We start from the raw sequence: 22,082 nt of genomic DNA on the forward strand, positions 1-22,082 counted from the left end.
CCACTGCTGCCTAATTTCTAGGTCCTGATGAAAACTGTGCAAGCCTCTTTTTCTCTCCGCCCAAAACACGGTAAGTATATATAGCTAACCTGGAAAATAATAGAAAGATTGCAAAACTCACTATTCCAACCCTACAGCCCAGCGGCAGAGATACTGACGTCGGGGTTTTTTTTTTCTCCAGAATGACGTCACAATATCTTTTGAACCAATAGCAGCTATTGCTTCTAACTTCCAGAAAACTGCAAATGAGCAGAAACTAAATGGAGACTGAAACCCCACATGTTTACAGCTGCTTTTGGTCCATAATAACAGGAACACTGACCATTGACCAACAAATTTGATTTGACATCTGCGCCACCGTCGCCCCATACAATTTTATGTTTGTTACTGCTCTCACAACCAGTCACTGTTTAACGTGTTTATGATGTTCTTATGTTTTCAAGATGTAAAGGTCTTTGAACTGAAATGTGCTGTACAAATAAACTTGACTTACTGTTTCGAAATTTAAATGCAGCACAATCCTTATACCTGAGGAGGGCGCCACAAAGACGGTTTCAGACAGAAAAACTGGATTTTAAACAAACAAGCAGTAATTTGTTAAAATAATGAACGAGACATATAGACAGTATTCTAAGCCATCCATTAATAATAATAATAATAATAATAATAATAATAATAATAATAATAATAATAATAATAATAATAATAATAATAATAAAAATATACCCTTTAAGTCAAACTATTCTGGAATAATTGCGATATGCAGTGAGAACTTTTTTTATTTTAGTTTTTTGTCGCAGAAAGGATTATTAAAAATATGTTAAAACCGCATTTTAAAGATACAAATGAGCTGAATTAGATTTGTTGCATTTTAAATGAAAAGTTTTTGTTAATAAAACAAATTAAAAAAATGTTAAGATATGTCTTTTAAAAAGCTTAACGCTTTAAAAAGACTACCTGGTTACCTAACTAGCATGTTTTGAAAGGTAAATAAATAAATAACATGGGCAACAAATATATAAAATATACCAAAACATATTTTTGGTTTAAAATGACATGTTTCATGAATTGGCGCTATATAAATAAAAAAATAACTGAAATTATTAAATTTGAAATTGAAATATAAGCTTTTTTGTAATAAAGAGACGAATGACTACAAAGTGATTGGGTTTTATTAATTTTGTATGTTTGAAATGATCATAATGTTAATATGTTATACTTATTAATCTATATACCTGTTTATTTATGTATTTTATTATTGATATTTATTTATGTTATGACCAGACACCAGCCTTTCTGACATCAAACGACTGTTTTTGTCGGGTTCATTTGTTGAGGTTAGGGGATAACCGCTAATCAAGTATGATGAAATAAAAATTCACACTTCCGGTTTCTTCCTTTCAATATAAAACAAAGACGTTTGATTGCTTTAAAAACAAGACTTTTTGCTTTTATTTTGTCAGGTAAAATTAACAGACTTCCGGTTCATTCTACTCGCTACATGCCGACTTGACGCAGCCCGGGGCCAGCAGCAGCCAGCGAAGCTACCATCCAGCAGGGTCTGCAGCGCCGCAAAATGAGAGCTGTGGACTGACTCGTCCCTCTTTTTTCTACCGTGTCAAACCCACGGGGGACATTATCCCGGACACGTTCTTTATCCTGCCGTCCCCGCCACCGGAGCGTCCCCGCGGGATCCACCGCCAGCTAACCGGGCCTCGTCGTCGTGGCCCAGCAGGGACTCGAGTGAAGTTGGGAGCGCAGTGCCAAACTTCTGCTTCCTCCAGCTGCGGTCCGCGGGGCCCGGGGCTCCTGTCACCGGCCCTGTGGATGAGGGAGTGAAGCGGGGTGGAAGCAGCCCGCAGGTGAGCGGACCCCGGCGGGACACACGGCTCCGGCTCGGTCATCCTTCCGTCTCGGCTCTGCTGCAGCGCAGATTAGCTTAATTAGCTCTGCGGCTAACTCCAAACTTTAGCATCAGGTTAGCCTGGTAACTTCCCTGGCCTGACAGCTAGCTTCGTGCTCGCAACTCAAGTCACAACATCCCGTTTGTGTGTTTAATTACACAAACGGCGTTCTGGATTTAATTTTAAGGCGTTATTAGCTATTTATAACAGCTGAATATGGGTGTGTAGCTCGTAGTGTAAAAACAAAAAAATCGCTAGCAACAGTTGTTGCTGTTAGCTTCCGGGGGCTAGCAAGTTCAATTAAAGCTAGATAATAATTATCTCCCCACAACCATAAAATGAATTAATGCACTCATTATGCTTTATATAATACATCATTAATAATTTAAGCCTCTTACATGGTCAGGGTTATTATTTTGTCTCTTATTATTTTGGTCTGTTTTGACAGCTTTAGCTGCCTTTTCTTGCACTAAATGTGCCAAAATACATTAAGTTCAGTTGAACTTCTCCTGTTTTTCTGTTTCAAAGCTCTTCGACGGTGCTGGTTCTGCGGTTGTGATGTCATTGCACAATACAGGACTTCTCTAAAATCACGTTTCTCTGTTCCTGCCGCCTCGACTCGGATTAACCCCATTTTCAGATCACACCAAGCAGTCATTGAGCAGTCAAGTTCATTTAAGAGTCAATCCAGCGAGCGACACCCCTGTCTTCTACGAAGGATTCAGAGAAAACAGACACACAAGCTGGGACGTGTCTTCTTTCTGTTCATTTTAATCAGTGTTCATTCATTCTTGCTCATCTTACAGAGGACAGCCCAGTGTCACAAAGTAAAAGCTGCCTTGAAATTAAAACTTCTGCTAGTCAAAAGCTGAAATATCATATTGAGCTAATAAGAAAAATAATGCATAAATCTGAAAAACAGTGACCCACAGCTGTCCAGCCGAACGCCACCTGAACAAGGAGAGGTGAAGGGTTCATGGAAAGTTTGGTAGGAGGAAAAAGTGCGGTTATAAGGGTCCAGACAAGAAACGAGGGGCAGCTGCAGCTGTGAGTGTCTTCAGGGAGATTCACGAGTCGCAGACGACAGCAGCGGGCTGCGGAGAGAAAGGTCTGCTGGCGCTCGGCGGTCCAAAGTCCTCCTGGAAGGGAAATGAATGCACATTTTTATTTCGTTCGGGAAAATCCTCGCAAAAATCTGGGCAAAACGGAGACGTGCAGAATCTGAGCCGACTGAGGTCCAGAGGGAAGTTTACGCTCGCCGATGCAGATATTCACAGAAAAAAACGAACCTCAGGATGTGGTGCATTCACTCTTAACCATGAGGATATGCTCTCAGCAGGCCCGCGTCGCTGGTATACGACATTTTTTATTTAATATTCCCGTCTCCAGGGACATTTCTGTATTCTGTCTATTGTCAGACGCAACCCTGAATCATCAGGTATCAGAAATAAACCTCCCGAATGACGTCACTGTGTGTAACGAATGTGTGTAATAAGAGGTTTAGCTTTTAAATAGAGTCAATAAAGTAAAATAATGTTTCAACGGTGTTCTAATCTGCCCAGTTACACCTGGATCTGGACCAGACCAGCTCCTAACGAGCCCCGGTCCATAACGCCGCCTGTTTTTAACTGGGGCTGCACAATTAATCGCATTTTCAATTTAATCGCAATTTAACAAAAAAGTAATTTCCAAATCGCAGAGGTCTGCAATTTTTGGCTATGTAACAATTAGTGAATCAGACGCGTCCTTTAGTGTCAGTAATATGTTTAAAGTGGGTTTGCCTCCACATGGAAGGGAAGAGAGTTTCAGCAGTGAGATAATCTAATTTTATTACTTGTTTTAGTTTATATAATCATACTTTTACCAGGAATCTCACCACAGCATTAAGTTCTGGTCAATCAGTTTAATACATAGACTGGTTTTTTGGTTTATTCTGATTAATAAAACCATTAAAAGTTCTTGTTTTAAATAGTCCTTGTTTACAAACATCTTTATCTGGAGGCCATTTTTGTTGCGTGTGGTTAATGCAGAGAAAAGTCAAAATTAAATTGCAATTATGGTTGAAATGTATCGTAGGCAGAACGCAATCATTTCTGCTCTGAGTTGAGACGCAGCGGCTCTTTTAGCACCTGATCTACACAGCGATGAAACAGATTGATTTGTTGTTTGTATATGTTTAAAAAGACATGATAATTTAAACTGAAAAAAAGAGAATTGCATTAAATCGCAATATTAAGATAAGAAAAATCGCAATTTGATTATTTTCCAAAATCGTTCAGCCCTATTTTTAACGCAGCTTTTCCTCCTAAAGCAGGTCCTCTCGCTCCCTCTCAGGCTTGTAATTGTCACAGTGAGACCAAAACCGGGTCCGCAGGTCTTTACTTATCGGACCGGACCCAGAAACCCAGCAGGGGTCGCGTTTCACGATGGCGTTCTGCTCATGAGAACCTCTTTTCGCAGTGGAAAGATGAAGGAAGGCGGCCTGTGATCAGGAAACGGAGCTGAGGTCCAGGAGAGCGGATCAGACTTGGAAGAAGTCAACTTGAAAACATTTCGTAAAGACAACAATCCAGCATCTAAATTAGGAATCGGGTCGCTTTCTGTCTCTGCTAAGTTTGGAGGAGTTGAAAGTGCCGCTTTACAAAAGTCCTGTTATCTCTGATTTAACTAACATCAACATGTTTGCACCTTTTATTTAGTCTGCTCTGCTCAGGATGTGGATAATCTATTATTTCTAGATTCATACCCTGAACAGGAAGTAACTTCTGCTTTTACAGTCGTCTCTGTCCTCACCTAATATGACAAGCTAGGTTATACGGATGGATGAACCTCAGACTGGTTCAGTCCTCCTGGTTCTGACACAGAGTTGGTGCTGCACAACATTACCGTATTTTCCGGACTATAAGGAGCACTAAATATTCTTCCCAAGTGTGTAATATCACTCCGCCCCTCCACATCCACAGCTCTCTATTCGTCTCTGCCAGGAGGACTATAAGTCGCTCCGAAATATAAGTCGCATCAGTCAAAAAATGCGTCATAAAGAGGGGGAAAAAAATATAAGTCGTACCGGACAAGCGCTAGCTGTTATTAGCCTCACAGACAGTCCATTAACAGGTTCTGTTATTGCGTTAAGATTTTTTTCCTTCATCATGATGCAATGAATATACACACTATAGACGGTTTACTCCTTGATTCATGCAGGTCAAGATGAATTACCATTTAAATTTGACATATAGGTCACAGGATCGGCCAAACTATGAAAAAAGTCCGAAATGTACGTTAGAGGGACTACACTACCGTGTTTCTAACATAAGACCAAAATAAACTTTTATGTTGCATTAACTTACTAGGTTTATTGTTACTAGCACGTACCCCAGGCTGCCTTACATGAATGCACTACTAGTTTAGACATTACAGTCAGGCAGCCTTGTAGACAGCTCAGGGGTCCTATCAGATAGTGACATAGTGTACCGTAATGCTCCTAATATCCACTAAGCAGAGCTAACCAAAGGTGTACTTAAACATTTAACAGATATTTGAGCACATTGTACCACATAAAATCAGTCAGTAAGAAAAACGGTGATCACATATAAGGCGTGCCGTCAATTTTTGAGAAATTTTAAGGATTTTAGGTGCGCCTTATAGTCCAAAATTTACAGTAAGCAAAAAATTGTAAAAATGACAATTCTGGCATTTTCTTCTTCTGTTTTTTTCAGACGCCACAGATGGGAATTTCTTGTTGTCCTGATAAAGCCAAATTCTTATCACGGTTAAGAAATGTTTTCATGATGACAATTGAAACACATTTCCAGCAGCATGCTAGCCACAGCTAATCACACATTACTAATACGTTTAATGTATTAAATGAAACCATGAGCGTGAGCTTTAATTTATTAACCTGTCAGAGTTCATCATGAAGGCCAAGTATTCGATCTCTAAGATGTTTATTGAGCTGCTTTACTTCGTGGTCACTGTAAATCGCCGTTTGCTCACAGGCTTGTCAAGATATTTGGGTTTTCCTTCTTCGTTTGCCTCATATGCTAAAATATTTAGTATCGATACCATGTCAGGTTAGTTTAGTATGCGCATACAGCATTTGTGTATCAATGGTTTTGACAACCCTATTTATTTGCACTTTTTGTTTAAACCAAACTGTTTTCCCTGTCTGAGCTCAATGGTTCAACATTTTAACTGGAATCTTATTTACAGGAAGTTCAAAATCCATTTTATTGTGACATGTTTTCTATATCCATTGTTTTTCCATTTGTTTTGTTTTCATTCAGGTGTTTTTTTTTTTAATAGAGACTAAGTATATTTATTGTTCTATTTATTCTGAATATTTAAAAAGGTTTTCAGTTTTACTGTTTAATGTTCTTAACAAATTTGTTTATTTTACAGGGGTGTCCAACTCTTTTCTATATGGGGCCACTTTGGCATCACCAAGTCATTAAAAGGGCACTTTGCACCTGTAATTTCAGCTCGGTTCACATAGAAATATTTAAAAAAAAGCACAATAACATAAAAGTAGCTCCCTTTGTTCACAGTTTATATATTTTATATGCAAAAAGAAAATTATATTGGGGTTAGTTAAAGTTTAAACTCATCATTTTTCATCCCTTTTTCTCTTTTTGGACATCTCTGGGTTGTTTTAATGTGTTGTGGAATACTGACACCTAGTGGCAGGATGCTGTTACTACATAGTTAAAAAAAAACATTTGCAGTTTTAGCCACTTTATACAATTAAAAAAAAATAGGCCTCTACTTTATGACACAACCTGCCGTTTCTTGGGTCTTTAGGGTCGGATAAATTGCCTTGATTGGCCGAATTCGGCCAGCAGACTTTATGTTTGACACACGTTATATAGGGTCTACCTGCGTCATTATGCCATTATCATATTAGTTAGGAAAAGGTTTCCAAATTACATTATTGTGGTTTAGCGCAACCATTTTTTGGAAAATATATATTTTAGGAAAGTAAAAGATTCGTTAAACTCAGTTGGAAGCCATATAAGATGTTGTTGTGTCGCTGTTTCAGGAGTAAGGGACCCCCTTAGATGGGAGAATCCTCTGTCCGGGCCTCCTGGGTTAACCGCCGCGCCATGATGGGTGAGTCCCCGGTGTTCTGGTGCCGGTCCGGACCGATGCGTCGTTCCCTTTTAGGGTCCAGGGCTAATTTACCACAGCAGCCTGTAGTCCTGTTTGCACTGCACGGTGAAAAGTGCTCAGCCAACCAAAAGTTGTTTCGCCTCTCAGATGAGCAGGAGGCCCTGAACTCCATCATGCAGGACCTGGCCGAGCTGCACCGATCCAGCCGTCCCGCCACCTTCCTGTCCGAGTTGGGCAAACCCAAAGTCTCCTCGCCCAAGAACCAGGTGCCCATATCAGCTGAGAGTTTCATTTAAAAGCTTTTTTTGTTGGGATTTTTAATGATCTCTTCTGGTCGTGACCTTGTTCCCAACAGAACGACGTGAGGGTGAAGTTCGAGTTTAAAGGGGAGAAGAGGTGAGGCTTCATGTTCTGGTTCTGTGACGTCGGCAGTGCGACAGCCTCCTGACGTCTGTGCCTCTCCCGCAGGATCCTGCAGTTCCCTCGGCCCCTAAAGCTGGAGGACCTGAAGACGAAAGCCAAGGTGGCCTTCGGTCAGGCCATGGACCTTCACTACACCAACAACGAGGTAGGAAGCAGCACGCTAGGTCTGGGAGTGTTAAATGTAGCCGGCGGTACTAAGGTAGTGCTTGGCTGTTCCCGCTGCAGTTGGTGATTCCGCTGACGACGCAGGACGACCTGGACAAGGCCGTGGAGCTGCTGGATCGCAGTGTTCACATGAAGAGCCTGAAGATCCTCCTGGTTCTGCAGGTCAGTGACTCCCACGGTCCCCCGTTAAAGCTGTAGCCGGTAGTGCTGTTCAGAAACGCCTTTTGTTATTCTGGGTAAAAGCAGTCGCTACATTATGCATTCAGAAAAATGAGGGTAAGAAATATATCTCTGTGAGAGCATGTTGCTTGTTATTTTCCACTTGCTGGCTGCGCACTTCTAGTGTTTATGTATCCGGTTAGCTTAGCAGTTAGCTTAGCAGTTAGCTTAGCAGTTAGCTTAGCGGTTAGCTTAGCGGTTAGCTTCGGTGCTAGTTTGAACATGGCTGACAGTCGCAATAAGCAAACCGCTTTTATGTTTATGAGAAGAAGAGGAAGGACTCAGTAGAAAGTAATAAAACCAGAGTGGATTTGGGAGATTTCTTTTCACGCCATCCCCCTGAAAAGTGAAATCTTTTATCTTGGCAATAGTTATTCAAAAATGTATTTGAACCAGTTGAACTGAAGGCTAATTGTTGGTCATTTTGTCTACATAAAAAGTAATTATTTGGCAAAAGCCAGTTGCCGTGTTATTAACAGGAGATGCAGCATTCTGCTCAGTTCTGTACTATTGGTTTATTCAGCAGGAAGTCAGGTCTGCTTTAATCTGATTGGCCAATATGGGACAGTTTCCTTCCCTTGCCTCACAATGCAACACGTGTTTATATTCCGACATTTCAGTGATGCTGATCTGTCTTTTTTCTACACAGCACCATGACTCAGACCTCTGGTTGGAGTTATAGGCGCACTCTGCTTTCTGACTCCCACACAGAGGTCTGATGCTGCCTGGAAAAGAACGTACACGTACAGACCTTATGTACATATAGACCTGCAACATACGTTCAGTCTTTCAGTGGTTATTGCAACATTACGGCTGCAAAAGATGTCGTATCGGGAGTTTTCTCGGCCTTGTGGCCACGCCTGCTGCGATGCCGATGTGTGGTTGGGACTCTGTGGCACGATAAAGAGTCAGAAGATAAACTTATTTTCCTGCTGTTGTGCAGCTCCTGGTGTTTTTCTCAGCAACTTATGGACAATCGATCACAGCAGGGATCAACTGCAAAACTACAATACCGCTAATTGTCCGGGAAGACTCTATATGTAGTGCTTCGCTGCTGTAAAGAGAGATTAATGCGCCCAGGGGGTCGTTACTCGGTCCAAAACTGTTCAAAAGTGCGACTTGGAGAACTTGGAGAACTGAAAAATGCTTCTGATGAGAAGTTTCAACGCTCTAAAACTTATTTTCAGTGCGGTTTCAAGCAGACCTGATCGCCACTTGTATATCAGACGGTTCTTTACTACCCGCTGGTCGTAGATGGTAGAGATTGGGTTTTAAAACAGATAAAAGCCTCTTTCAGGTGTATTTCTGGTTCGGTGTAAATTATGTTTTGTTTTCCCACCAGAACCCTTCGTCCAACATGGACCTCCTGCCGTCCCACGAGGACTTGGACAACACAGGCTTCAGACCTCTGACCGGTGATACTTGGCTTTTCATTGGGTCTCGTTGGCGTCGTCTCGCTTCCCTCTCGGGCCTAAAACGTTTCCCTCTCTCCTCCTCGTCAGGCTCCCACTCTACAGACCGCAGCTCTCCTCCGCCCGGGTACATTCCCGATGCTCTCCAGCAGGTGGCGAGGAACGGCTCCTTCACCAGCATCAACAGCGAGGGGGAGTTCATCCCAGAGAGCATGGACCAGGTACCACAACAATGGAGCTTAACCCCTCATTTTCTGCTTTATTTATTTACGGTTACACTTTCTGGCGTGGATGTTAGCCCTGAAGAAGGCAGACACTTTAGTTTTCAGTCTTCTTCTTCTGCTGTGTAATTAGAGGATAATCAGATACAGAGAGATGAAGCCAAAGGGCTGAATCAATCAATCAATTCAATTCAATTTTATTTATATAGCGCCAATTCATGAAACATGTCATCTCGAGGCACTTTACAAAGTCAAAATCAATCATATTATACAAATTGGTCAAAAATTTCCTATATAAGTGAACCAGTTGATTGCTTCAAAGTCCCGACAAGCAGCATTCACTCCTGGAGAAGCGTAGAGTTACAGGGAGAGTCGTCTGCATTGTACATGGCTTTGCAGCAATCCCTCATACTGAGCAAGCATGAAGTGACAGTGGAAAGAAAAACTCCCCATTAACGGGAAGGAAAACCTCGAGCAGAACCAGAACCAGGCTCAGTATGAACGGTCATCTGCCTCGACCGACTGGGGTTACAGAAGACAGAGCAGAGACAAAAAAGCACAGAAGCTCACATTGACCCAGGAGTACTTTCTATGTTAGATGGTAATAGCGGGTGATCTGTCTTTCCTGGATGGTGTCACAGTTAACAGAACGTCAGACCAGGTGTACCTACTATGAAGAAAAAAGAGAGAGAACAGAAAGTTAAAAGTTTAAATAACAACAAACAATGCAAAACTGAAGAACAGTAGAAATCAGCAGAGTGAGAAAATTAGACCCTGATGTCCTCCAGTAGCCTAAGCCTATAGCAGCATAACTATAGAGGTAGCGCAGGGTAACATGAGCCACTCTAGTTATAAGCTTTGTCAAAAAGGAAAGTTTTAAGATTAGTCTTAAAAGTAGACGGGGTGTCTGCCTCACGGACCAAAACTGGGAGTTGGTTCCACAGGAGAGGAGCCTGATAGCTAAAGGATCTGCCTCCCATTCTACTTTTAGAGACTCTAGGAACCACCAGCAGACCTGCAGTCTGAGAGCGAAGTGCTCTGTTAGGAACATACGGGGTAATCAGAGCTCTGATATATGATGGAGCTTGATTATTAAGGGCTTTATACGTTAGAAGAAGAATTTTAAATTGTGTTGTTGACTTAACTGTAAGCCAGTGAAGGAAAGCTAAAATTGGAGAAATATCACTGTTGTTGGTTTCTAATAAAGCTGTGATCTTTGGCGTGCGACGTTCTTTCCCTGATCTGGTTTCTCTCCCTCAGATGTTGGACCCGTTGTCCATGAGCAGCCCGGAGAACTCGGCGTCTGGAAGCTGTCCGTCTCTAGACAGCCCGCTGGACAGGTCAGACCCTCAGAGTGAAACCTCACTGGTGTTTGGGTAGCAGCTCTGCGCGTCACTTGAAAACACAGAAAAGTTTTTTTAAAACCTCGTTGTTTTTCCTTTCCTCCTGCGTGTTCTGCCAGCGATTATCCCAAGTCCAGGATGCCCCGAGCACAGAGCTACCCGGACAACCACCAGGACTTCCCAGGTGACTTTAAACCTTCCTTCAAACGCTCCTTTAATGAATGCAGTGTCAGTGTGACCAACTGGGACGGGCAGCTCAAGTATAACTAACATATTTAGTTAATAGAAGAAACAGGGACAGTGTCGTCAGTGGTTGGAGCTGAGCCACATTAGCATCAGGGAAACGGGTTCAGATTTGTGCTTCAGGTCTGATTTCAGGGCTGCTTTAGTCTAAAAGGGGTCATGTATGGAGTAAGATTACTGTCAATATATACGTACGCATAAGTTCATAAAGGTGAATAAATTTAAGATTTGTATTTGGTCCTGGTTGTCAACTCATGCAGAATACAAGTTTAGAAGTCACAACTTTGCAACGTTACACATACTAATCACAAATTTACGAGTACAAATCTACAACCCTCGATAAAGTCGTTTTATGTTCCTTACCAGCTGCTGGTGGTGATGTGCCTGAATGTTTTTTACCAACCGCCATTAAAAGAAGAAGAAGAAAACAGCACTTACATGAAATTACTGCCATAGACATAATATAAGAGTAGACGCGTCGTTGGGCGGGTCTGCCTCTGCTGTGATGCGTCAGAGCGTCCGCCATCTTAAATGTGGCATATCTGCAGTTACTCAGTCACTTAAACAGTATCAGAGGGACTTTAATCTCAGAATATACTTTATATCCGTAATATTTTTACTTTTTTAATATTACTAGTTAATTTTCGTATCCCTTTAGCTTCATTCTCCTGATTTTATTCTTGTAAATAATTAAAATAATTAAAATAATCTAACCTGGAATTCTGCAAACTGTGACTATTCTGGAAATGTTCCCTCTTAATTTTCATAATATGACGCTTTCCCCATAATATTACCACTTTCGTCTTTTTTTTTTTTACTTTATTCTCCTATGACTTTTTTCTCATATTAGTAATTTTATCTCTTTAATACTCCCCCAAAAAGTCTGTTGCTAATCTGAGCCTATAACAGATCTTAAAAGGTTCACATGGTTTTATGAAATAATGAAGACCACAATGTTTAGATTTAACCAAGTATATATATAAACAAACAAACAAAAAATCTGGACAAATAGTTGCATATAAACACACACCTATTTATTTATAACACTTCAAATTTATATATGCACATCTATATCTAAAAATATCAATTGCTCTGTTCTGCTAATCTCTATCAATTAATCTATATATATATTTTTACAAGTATATATTAGCTCCATCCATATCTTTCTATTTAAATACTTAAAACATATATACAGGGAACAAAGTCGTTCACTACTTTCTGCCACACACAATATGGCGGTGACGTCGACGTGCAAAACTGCGCCCAATGAGGCATCTACATATATAATGTCTGTGATTACTGCCACCACCTGGTAAGGCGTGTAACTGCGTCATCTGGGGTAGTAGATTCGTAAATTTGGGTTTCCTATTTGTATTTTTGTAACTTCTAAACTTTTTTTCTCACAGTTGGCAACCAGGAACAAATGCAAATCTTAAATTTATTCACCTATACTGACTCACATTTACAAATCCAGAGACCTACGCGTACGTTTATATCGATAGTTGTCTAACCCCATAGATCCAGGGTTTGTCTAACGTTGCTCGCCGACTTGCTCTGCAGAGTACGACCTCCCCGTGTTCGAGAAGTCGGGGAAAGGCGGCACGTATCCGCGCAGATACGGCATTCCCTTCGGCCTGCAGGACTACAGCGACGGTGAGTGACCTTCACGCTCCCGAGAGCGGCGAGGGCGTTCGGCCTCAGAGATTAAGGTTGCGGTCGTCCTCGGCAGGGAGGAAGACGTTCCCCCGGGCCCGACGGACGCAGGTCCACAGCTTCCGCTCTCCGGTCAGCTTCAGCCCCACGGAGCAGTCCCCCAGCACCAGCAGCGGCAGCAGCGTCTTCACCCCCGACCTGGAGGAGGCGCCCGGGCCCGCCAGGAGGCGGCGGGGCAGCGACATTGAGCCCAACCCCGCCGCCGCCCCGACGCTCTCCGTCATGGACATCAGCCCGCCCAGCCGCTGTGAGTCCCTCTCCTGGAGTCAATCCAAGCAGGTAGGAGCTCCTCTTCTCCTCTGGGTTTCACTCTGCTCCGTCTCGCTCCGCAGCTCCACGCGCTCCCACCAACTGGCGGCTGGGGAAGCTGCTGGGCCAGGGGGCTTTCGGCCGGGTCTACCTCTGCTACGACGCAGACACGGGACGGGAGCTGGCCGTCAAGCAGGTCCAGTTTGACCCGGAGAGCCCGGAGACCAGTAAGGTGCGTGTCTCACTGAGCTCTATAATACACTGGAGTGCTAATCGCCCACTGTTAGAACGACCGCCATATTGGTACTCCCTATTTTCCTCCCAGTAACTAGGGAATATGTGCGCTACAGCATCGAATAACGAGGATTTTCTCATGTTCAGGGGGGGCTTAAAACTTCTAAAATGTCAAAAGCCATATACTTTTATGTTATGTTCTAAAACTGTCAAGTAATGAAAAAGTCATGTGCTGAAATATTTTGCATTTTATCTCTTTAAAAAGTTTAGAAGTTACAAAAATACAAATACGAAACCCAGATTTACGAATCTACAACCCCAGATGACGCAGTTACACGCCCTACCAGGTGGTGGCAGTAATCACAGACATTATATATGTAGACGCCTCATTGGGCGCAGGTTTGCACGTCAACGTCACCGCCATATTGTGTGTGGCAGAAAGTAGTGAACGGCTTTGTTCCCTGTATATATGTTTTAAGTATTTAAACAGAAAGATATGGATGGAGCTTATATATACACACTTGTAAAAAAAAAAAAAAAAAAAAAATTAATATATATATATTATATATATATATATATATAATATATATATATAAGATATATAGATATATATATATATATATATATATATATCTATATATATATATATAGATATATATTATCTATATAGAATATCATATATATAGTATATATTATATTATAGATCTATATATTATATGTATAGATATATAGATATATATATATAGATATAGCTATATAGATATATATATAGATAATATATTATATAGATATAGATATATATATAGATATAGATATAGAGATATATATATATATAGATATATATATAGATAGATAGATTAATTGATAGAGATTGGCAGAACAGAAAGCAATTGATTTTTAGATATAGATGTGCATATATAGCTTTGAAGTATCATAAATAAATAGGAGTGTGTTTATATACAACTATTTGTTCAGATTTTTTGTTTGACATATATATATATATATATATATATATATATATATATATATATATATATATATATATATATATATATATAATATTTAATATGAATAACATGTAAAATATTTCAGCACCTAATTTCCTAGTAGTTGATAGTGTTAGTACATCCACTGACTGTAGAATTACCTGTGAAACGTTTTCACACAGCCAGAAAACTGCTTGTTGTTGCAACCAAATCCTATGAGATTCTGTGAGAGTAGGGAGTAGCAAGATGGCGGCCAGTGACTTCAGTTTTTCGGCAAAATCAGCACTCCAGTGTATTTTATAGCTCAGTGGCGTGTCTGCCCCGAAACCAGCGGGAAGAGTCGCCGCTCCGGTCGGGAGAATTTAAAGAACCGCTGCTGTTTCTCTCCAGGAGGTGAGCGCGCTGGAGTGCGAGATCCAGCTGCTGAAGAACCTGTGCCACGAGCGGATCGTCCAGTACTACGGCTGTCTGCGGGACAGCATGGAGCGCACGCTCTCCATCTTCATGGAGCACATGCCCGGAGTGAGTGCTGGGCTTTTGGTTCTGGTTGATCTAGAAAAAGAAAGAAATGGCCTCTCCTCACCCAGCTCCTGCTGTTTTGGGACTCTCAGGGCTCCATCAAGGACCAGCTGAAGTCGTACGGCGCGCTGACGGAAAACGTGACCCGCCGCTACACCCGGCAGATCCTGGAGGGCGTCTCCTACCTGCACAGCAACATGATCGTCCACAGGGACATCAAAGGTGAGCGGGGCCTTTTGCTCTTCTCGGCGCCGGCCTAATTCGCAGCCGGAAAGAAGACGAGGATGAAGGAAGGTCCGTCTTCTTCTCTCAGGGGCCAACATCCTGCGGGACTCTGTGGGGAACGTGAAGCTGGGGGACTTCGGGGCCAGCAGGCGGCTGCAGACCATCTGTCTGTCAGGGACAGGCATCAAGTCGGTGACGGGAACGCCGTACTGGATGAGCCCGGAGGTGATCAGCGGAGAAGGATACGGCAGGAAAGCCGACATCTGGTGAGAGGTCTCACACTTCTGGGCGCTTCTGCTCCTCTGAGGCTGTAGTCCTGCGTGTTTTTAGATTTTGTGTCAAGTCTGATGAACGGGCTGCAGAGGAGGGGCAGATGAGAACAAATTTACTGACGCCTCTGTTAAAGATGTGGGGAAAGCTTTAAATAAAACCAAATCTCTATCTGGAACATTTTAGGAGGTCTCCGCCTTTAATGTAAAGACACTAAACATTCTCAGGACTCCCTACACCCACAGTTTACTTCGTCTCCACAGGAAAATGGTTTCCTAATTAGGTTTTTCTTAAGGCCTTATCTCATAATATCTCTAAATATTTTGTGTTTATGGTAGGGCTGAAGGATATATATAGAAAAAAAAAGCATATCAATAAAACAGAAATCATATTGATCGATATCGATAACTATCAATAAATTCAAAACATATATTTTAAGTGCAGCTCTGGCCATTTTATACTGTTTCTTAATGTCTTATTTTTAGATAAAGAATAAACACTGAATTCAAACTTAATCCTTTATTCAACCAACTTTTTACCAAAACTGCAAGTTTTTAAAAAAAGAACGTGTGCTCTCTGGACTCTTTGAAGGGGGCGGAGCTTGGTTCCTGGGTCTGCGTTGTGATTGGTTGGGAGGATGTAATGACTGTAATATTAATCATAACATAAAGTTCAACCAACAAGCAAGTCTATGTATTAAACTGATTGACCAGAACTTAATGATGTGCTGAAATTCCTAAAAGTTCCTGGTAAAAGTATGATTATATAAATTCTAAAACAAATAATAAAATTAGATTATCTCACTGCTGTAACTGTCTTCCCTTCCATGTGGAGACAAACCCACTTAAAACATATTATTGACACTAAAGGACGCGTCTGGTTCACTAATTGTAGCCAAAAATTTCAGACCACTGCAATTTGGAAATTGCGTTCTTTTTAAAATTGCGATTATATTGCAAATGTGATTAATTGTCACACCCATGCAGCTCAGCGTCTGTCGGGTTCCTAAAATGCTTTTGTGCGTGTTTGTTTATTTTATTTATTCCTGATCCTGGTCTCGCTCCCTTCTCTGAACGTCGACCTGAACAAATAGCCTCAGAGGAAACGCGACTGTTTACCGACATTTAAAACTTCAAATGGGTTTATTTTTTCAATGACGTTCTTTTATTAAGGAAACATCTGTGCTTTGACCTGTGATTGACAGATAAACTCCTCTCTGTGAATCTTTCTCAGTTTCTTTGGTTTGTGTCCATGTCACCGTGATGAAAAGACCGATCAGCTGAGCCACTTAACACATTAACATTCCAGTCCTGCTTACAGGAAACTGGTTGCGTTGCAGCATCAGTTCCTTACTGGTCCAGATGGAGATAAAGTCGACCCGTTCGTCTCTGCTTTCTGTTCTCAGGAGCGTCGGATGCACCGTCGTGGAGATGCTTACCCAGCGGCCTCCGTGGGCGGAGTTTGAGGCCATGGCGGCCATCTTTAAGATCGCCACACAGCCCACCAACCCAGTCCTGCCCCCCCACGTGTCGGACCACTGCAGAGAGTTTCTCAGGCGGATCTTTGTGGAGACCAAGCAGCGTCCGTCTGCAGATGACCTGCTGAGGCACATCTTTGTACATTAACCCTGAAAACTGAAGCCCCGCCCACCTGTAGAGCTGCCAAATAAGGCCTTACCTGAAGGGGCGGTGCTGCCTCTGGCCCAGCCCCCTCTGCCTTCATGCTGAAACCACTCTGGAGCAGGAAGGACCGGCTGGAAGAGGTTAGGTCGGTTTCCTCCCCGAGGCGGCCACAGAGGACCTGATCTTTAGTTTCTTTTCTCAGCAACGTGCACCTTAATTAGTCAGACGTGGAGAGGTCGAGCTCTTCCTCCTGATGAAACGTTGGTACAGTTTGTCTGCTCAGACCTTGGAGATGGGTACATGTAGGCCTGTCGCGATAATCGATAGATCAATTGATCGCACGATACATTTTAATCACACAATTAAATAAAATAAGCGCGATAATTTGCGTCTTCTCTCTCTGACACAGCGGGATAGCAAAAAGTCTTCAGTACGCAGCACCGGTGTCTGCTCACCCCTTCCTTCTCGTTTCCTCAATGGAGGTGGGGTTAAATCTTGACAGGGTTTCCCACAGAGAAGGGGGTAATCCTGATCATAGTTATCTAGTGGCTAGCGGGAGGCGCACAAGGAGCTGTTATTAGCTACTCGTATTTAGCTAATGAGCTAATAACAGCTCCTCACATTTAGCAAACGAGCTGATAACAGTTACTCGTGTTTAGCTAATGAGCTAATAACAGCTCCTTGCGTTTAGCTAATGAGCTAATAACAGCTCCTCGCGTTTAGCTAATGAGCTAATGACAGCTCCTCGCGTTTAGCTAACGAGCTAATAACAGCTCCTCGTGTTTAGCTAATAACAGTTCCTCGCGTTTAGCTAATGAGCTAATAACAGCTCCTCGCGTTTAGCTAATGAGCTAATAACAGCTCCTCGTGTTTAGCTTATAACAGTTCCTCGCATTTAGCTAATGAGCTAATAACAGCTCCTCGTGTTTAGCTAATAACAGCTCCTCGTGTTTAGCTAATGACAGCTCCTTGCGTTTAGCTAACAAGCTGATAACAGTTCCTCATGTTTAGCTAACAAGCTAATAACAGCTCCTCGCGTTTAGCTAACAAGCTGATAACAGCTAGCGTGCTAGCTTAGTTGACTGGGAAGTTTTATTCCAGACGGGAACCTTGCTGACCGTTTTACGTTTCTCTGAAAAATCGAGGCATTTAATATTAAAAAAAAATTATACTCAGCCCAGCGTGGGGTGGGGAGGTATAATTAGAGTGGGGGCAGTCCAGCTTGTGTCAGGTAGGCACATGCTAAAAGTTAACTTGAGAGCCTCACGAGGGAGAGGCAGAGTAACCCTAGTTTGGCTTTGACACCAATTAAATTTTTTTTCAAACACGTCCGCTGCGGGGTCGGAGTTTTTTGTATTTAAACCAAATGACGTCACCTGCTTAATTTGTCTGAGCCCGTCGGTCGAGAGGATATACTTGCGTCATTATGCCGTTATCATATTAGATGAAAAAGGGTCTCCAAATGACATCACAATAAATCTTGGGGAATTATCGTCCAGCTAAATGTGTTATCGTGACAGGCCGAGGTACATGTTGGTGTTGTGGACCTGACCCGACCCCAGAATGTAATCTCCACCCAGAACCCAGAGCGGTGCCGATGACCCACTTCTACAGACCAAACTAAACACTCCCAGAAAAGTTCCCACTCCCCTGCCTTGGTCTTCGTCTCCTCCTCCTCCTCCTCCTCCTCAGTCTTTGCCGTGTGCCTTTTCTGTTTCTAATGGCAGCGTAGGACCCAGTCTGGAGTTCAGCACTTCCTGTTCCCACCCAATTCAAAGCATTAGAGTCCAGCTTTTAGACATCAGCACAGCATCATTTCATTGTGTTCAGGCAGAGGCGCCCATGGTGACCAGATGTTCTGGATGTTTCTGAGCAGCCAATCAGCTGCTGAGCTTTCACCCGAGCATCTTTGTGCGAAAACTACAGAAACAGCTGCAGCTATGTTTCCACTGCGGGAAAAAAAAAATAGTTTTCAGACCAAATTATGGTACGTCGTTGTTGTGGAGCCTCCCGGGACCAATAGGGGGGCAGCAGCAGGAATTAGTAAAGGCACTTAATATGAATCGGTTTAGCTGTAGTTGCTCTGTGGGAAATGTTCCTGCTTTGGGCCACTCAGGTCGTGGAAACGAGCACAGTCAAGTTGTTCACGCCGCGTTTCACCAACGGTACCTGTCCAAACAGGAAGTCCTGCAGATTAAACGCTTGAGGGAGGAGCTGCTTCTGAGGAGCTGTTCACGGACGCTTTCTCCCCGTTTGCTCAGCGGCTGTCGCTGAAGCAGCTTCACAAACCTTTTCTTTGCACATTTAAACACTGTTTTTCTGTGTGTGTGTGTGTGTGTGTGTGTGTGTGTGTGTGTGTGTTCGTGCGCGCACACGCAGAAGGTCCAGTTCCCCTCTGCTGAATGTAATGTGTCATTTCCACCTCTAGGGGGCCTCGCTCAGTGCAGTGGTTGAACTCTTCAGTCACAGTATTTGTCAGCTGCTGATATACCTACAGTTCTCTCTTCAGCCACTGCTGCTGCTCCTGGAGGTGTGTGTGTGTATGTATGTGTGTGTGTGTGTGTTCTGAGGGTAAGAACATTAAAATAATAATAAAATGTACAGATGTGTAAAATAAAAATGTCCCTCTGTTTTTAAGTCCTCTTGTCTCCCTGTTCGGTCTCTGTGTTGTAAAAGAAGCCATGTTTATAATTCTGATTGGTTTGTGACCAATACGCCTGTTTATATCAGATCTGTATATCAGTGGTACGCATAATTTTTTAATATATATTTTTTATTTTCTTTGTTTTGTTTTTGTTTGTTTTTTAATGGGAGATTTTCTGCATGGTCGGGTCTGTGAGACGCAGAAGTGCCATTGAATGGTTGCTGTTTGTGGTCAAATTCTGGAGTATTGAGACCAGCTCTGTGTTCAGAATAATGATGATAAAAACGATTAAAGATATTTATTTCACAGCAAGACGTCGGCTAGTGTCTCTTTTCTGCTTAATTTTTGCTCAGCCTTTACCTTTTACTTACCCATTTGTCTCCATTGTCATAAATAAAAGAGTAAATATGGTCTGAAAGAGGTAGGAAACGTCATTATAATGGGGCTCGAAAGGGCATGTGATTTTTGCAATGCATTGTGGGATTTTGTCACCATTTTCTGGGGCAACGGCTTTTGTTTGCATTATGATTTGGATGCTGTGCTGTGAGACATGGAGACGGCAAGTACTCGAAAAATTTGACCGTACTAAAGAGGAAGTCTAGACCCTTTTCTGAAGGTTTACTATCAAAAAAATAATCTCTGGGATCGCCACATTACCCTCAACATGAACATAACCGGACAATAGATTTACACTTGCTGTCGCCGCTGCCCACCATCCTTCTTAGATGCTGTGCTTGCGTTATATCTCAGCCGAGTTAGTTTACTGCTGATTATTTCAGACATGCTACGGTTTTAAAGGAGCAAGTAATAATACCTAGTGGTTAAAGTCGGAACAACACACACACTTCAAAAGTCCGTTGCTGCTGTGAAACCCCAATGAATATTTGCTACAACAGAACAGGTATGTGATGTATTCTGTTATATTTCTGGTGCGTTTCTCTTACTGACTTCCATGTTAACATGCTGCTGCTCTTTTGCTAAGATAAAATACCAAATGCTGCACACTGTTTTTTGAGAACTCTGGGAACTAAAATATGATTGGCTCAGGAGTCAGGAAGTAAACAAGAGCTACACTCTAAACCAGGGGTGTCCAAGCTTTTCGATACATGGGCCAAAATTGTCAAGTCAAATTAACTTGAGGGGTCAAAATATGAACACATTTTTTTTAAACCAAACAAATGTTACATTTTTACCTGCTCTACAAAATATGATCATTTTAAATATTTTTTTCAGATTTTCTTGTAGGAAATGAATATGTAAATCGTTGTAGATCTAAAACTTAAAATGGGGTTTTCATCTTTTCTTGTATTAAAAGATGGTCATTCAGTTTGCAAATTATTTTAAATAATTTCGTTTGACTCTTTAACAATAATAAACTGAACTATTTTTGGTCTAGCAATATAAGAACAGTATTTGGGTCAGTTCTTTGAACACACTTGCTTTAAATAGCCAATTTTAATAACTGAATGCAAAGCAGATTTTAATGCCCCAAAGTCTGCATTTGAGTAATAAAATGTCATTGATAGATGTTACTATGACATTAAAGATAATGTCAAAAGTGTGTTTGTTAAAAGTCAAATACTTTGTGTTGTACTAAACATTTTCAATTGTAAGATTTTAATTTTTCTGTAATAATTTGCCCTAATTAAAAACTAAAATCTTCCATCTGTATCAGCCACCTGTGCTGGTGGACCAACTCTTTCTTGAAATGCAGTTGGGGGGGGGGGGGGCACACTTTGGACATGTCTGCTCTAGTGCTGGACAGTACCTCTAAGTTTGAAAGGAGAAAGATTTGACTAAGACAGTGTTGATGGAGAGGACCGATTGTTAATATGGAATGTTACTTCCACCCAGGGTGACAAATGAGAATAATTTTGCAGTTAATTTCTTTCTTATTGCTCCCTTAAGCCTGGCATCCTCTCTGCATCTATGTTGGAAATATTTAGCGGCTTAATCGGTTCATTTATTTACAAAGCAAGATATTTTTCACAACGGATCTGCTTTAAACACTTTTTCAGTGCGTGTGTATGCACTTTTCATGCTACCCGTGGCAGGGCCAGCAGATAAAAGCTCTGAGGGAAACAGCCTAACAAGCATGCCCATCATTACTTTTAAAGTTACTTCAGTTACGAAATATTACAGACAACCAGACCAAAAACTTAAAATGGAAGAACATGGGAATAACAAAAATACAGAAAAAATGTTTTAATCACATTTCAAAAGAACGCGTTGGCTGCTCTGTGAATGCTCAATGATTATGTCACATAGAGCGACAATTGAAATTCATTTAAATATTTCACTTTTGTACTTAACAGTGTTGATCAATGAATGGATCTGTTTGCAGACTTTCGCCGTCTGCGGTTATGTTTTTATAAGAAATAAACGATGTGGCTACCTTAACAAGGTTCTTTGTGATGGGTCCACCAGAGGGCGCATTGACAGCGTAAATACGTTGCAGCTCAATCGATTGGTTAATTAACAATCTTCTACTACAATAATTTTTTTTTTTACAAAAATGACAAGTGTTATCAAGTGAATTATACATGTTTTTTTTAAAGAAATTATAGAAATACTTTTTTACAGT

At 41.7% G+C, this 22,082-nt stretch overlaps 1 protein-coding gene across 2 annotated transcripts; it reads left to right on the forward strand.

Annotated features, from left to right (window-relative positions):
• Positions 1-1,483: 1,483 nt before the first annotated feature.
• map3k2 (mitogen-activated protein kinase kinase kinase 2) lies at positions 1,484-17,221 on the forward strand. 2 transcript variants are annotated; one of them, XM_036128371.1, is made up of 17 exons: positions 1,485-1,862; positions 6,940-7,010; positions 7,158-7,276; positions 7,366-7,406; positions 7,479-7,578; positions 7,659-7,760; positions 9,160-9,232; positions 9,320-9,450; positions 10,711-10,790; positions 10,913-10,977; positions 12,597-12,689; positions 12,766-12,996; positions 13,082-13,230; positions 14,609-14,740; positions 14,830-14,959; positions 15,051-15,228; positions 16,638-17,221. In XM_036128371.1, the coding sequence occupies exons 2-17, from the start codon at positions 6,959-6,961 to the stop codon at positions 16,855-16,857; spliced, it is 1,896 nt and encodes a 631-aa protein (XP_035984264.1). In that variant the 5' UTR covers positions 1,485-1,862; positions 6,940-6,958; the 3' UTR covers positions 16,858-17,221. The 2 variants fall into 2 exon arrangements, with proteins under 2 accessions (XP_035984262.1, XP_035984264.1); XM_036128369.1 differs by having other exon boundaries at positions 1,484-1,862; positions 9,160-9,450.
• The last annotated feature ends 4,861 nt before the right edge of the window (positions 17,222-22,082 follow it).

The sequence above is a fragment of the Fundulus heteroclitus genome, chromosome 24 (assembly GCF_011125445.2).
Source record: "Fundulus heteroclitus isolate FHET01 chromosome 24, MU-UCD_Fhet_4.1, whole genome shotgun sequence".
Lineage (NCBI taxonomy): Eukaryota > Metazoa > Chordata > Actinopteri > Cyprinodontiformes > Fundulidae > Fundulus > Fundulus heteroclitus.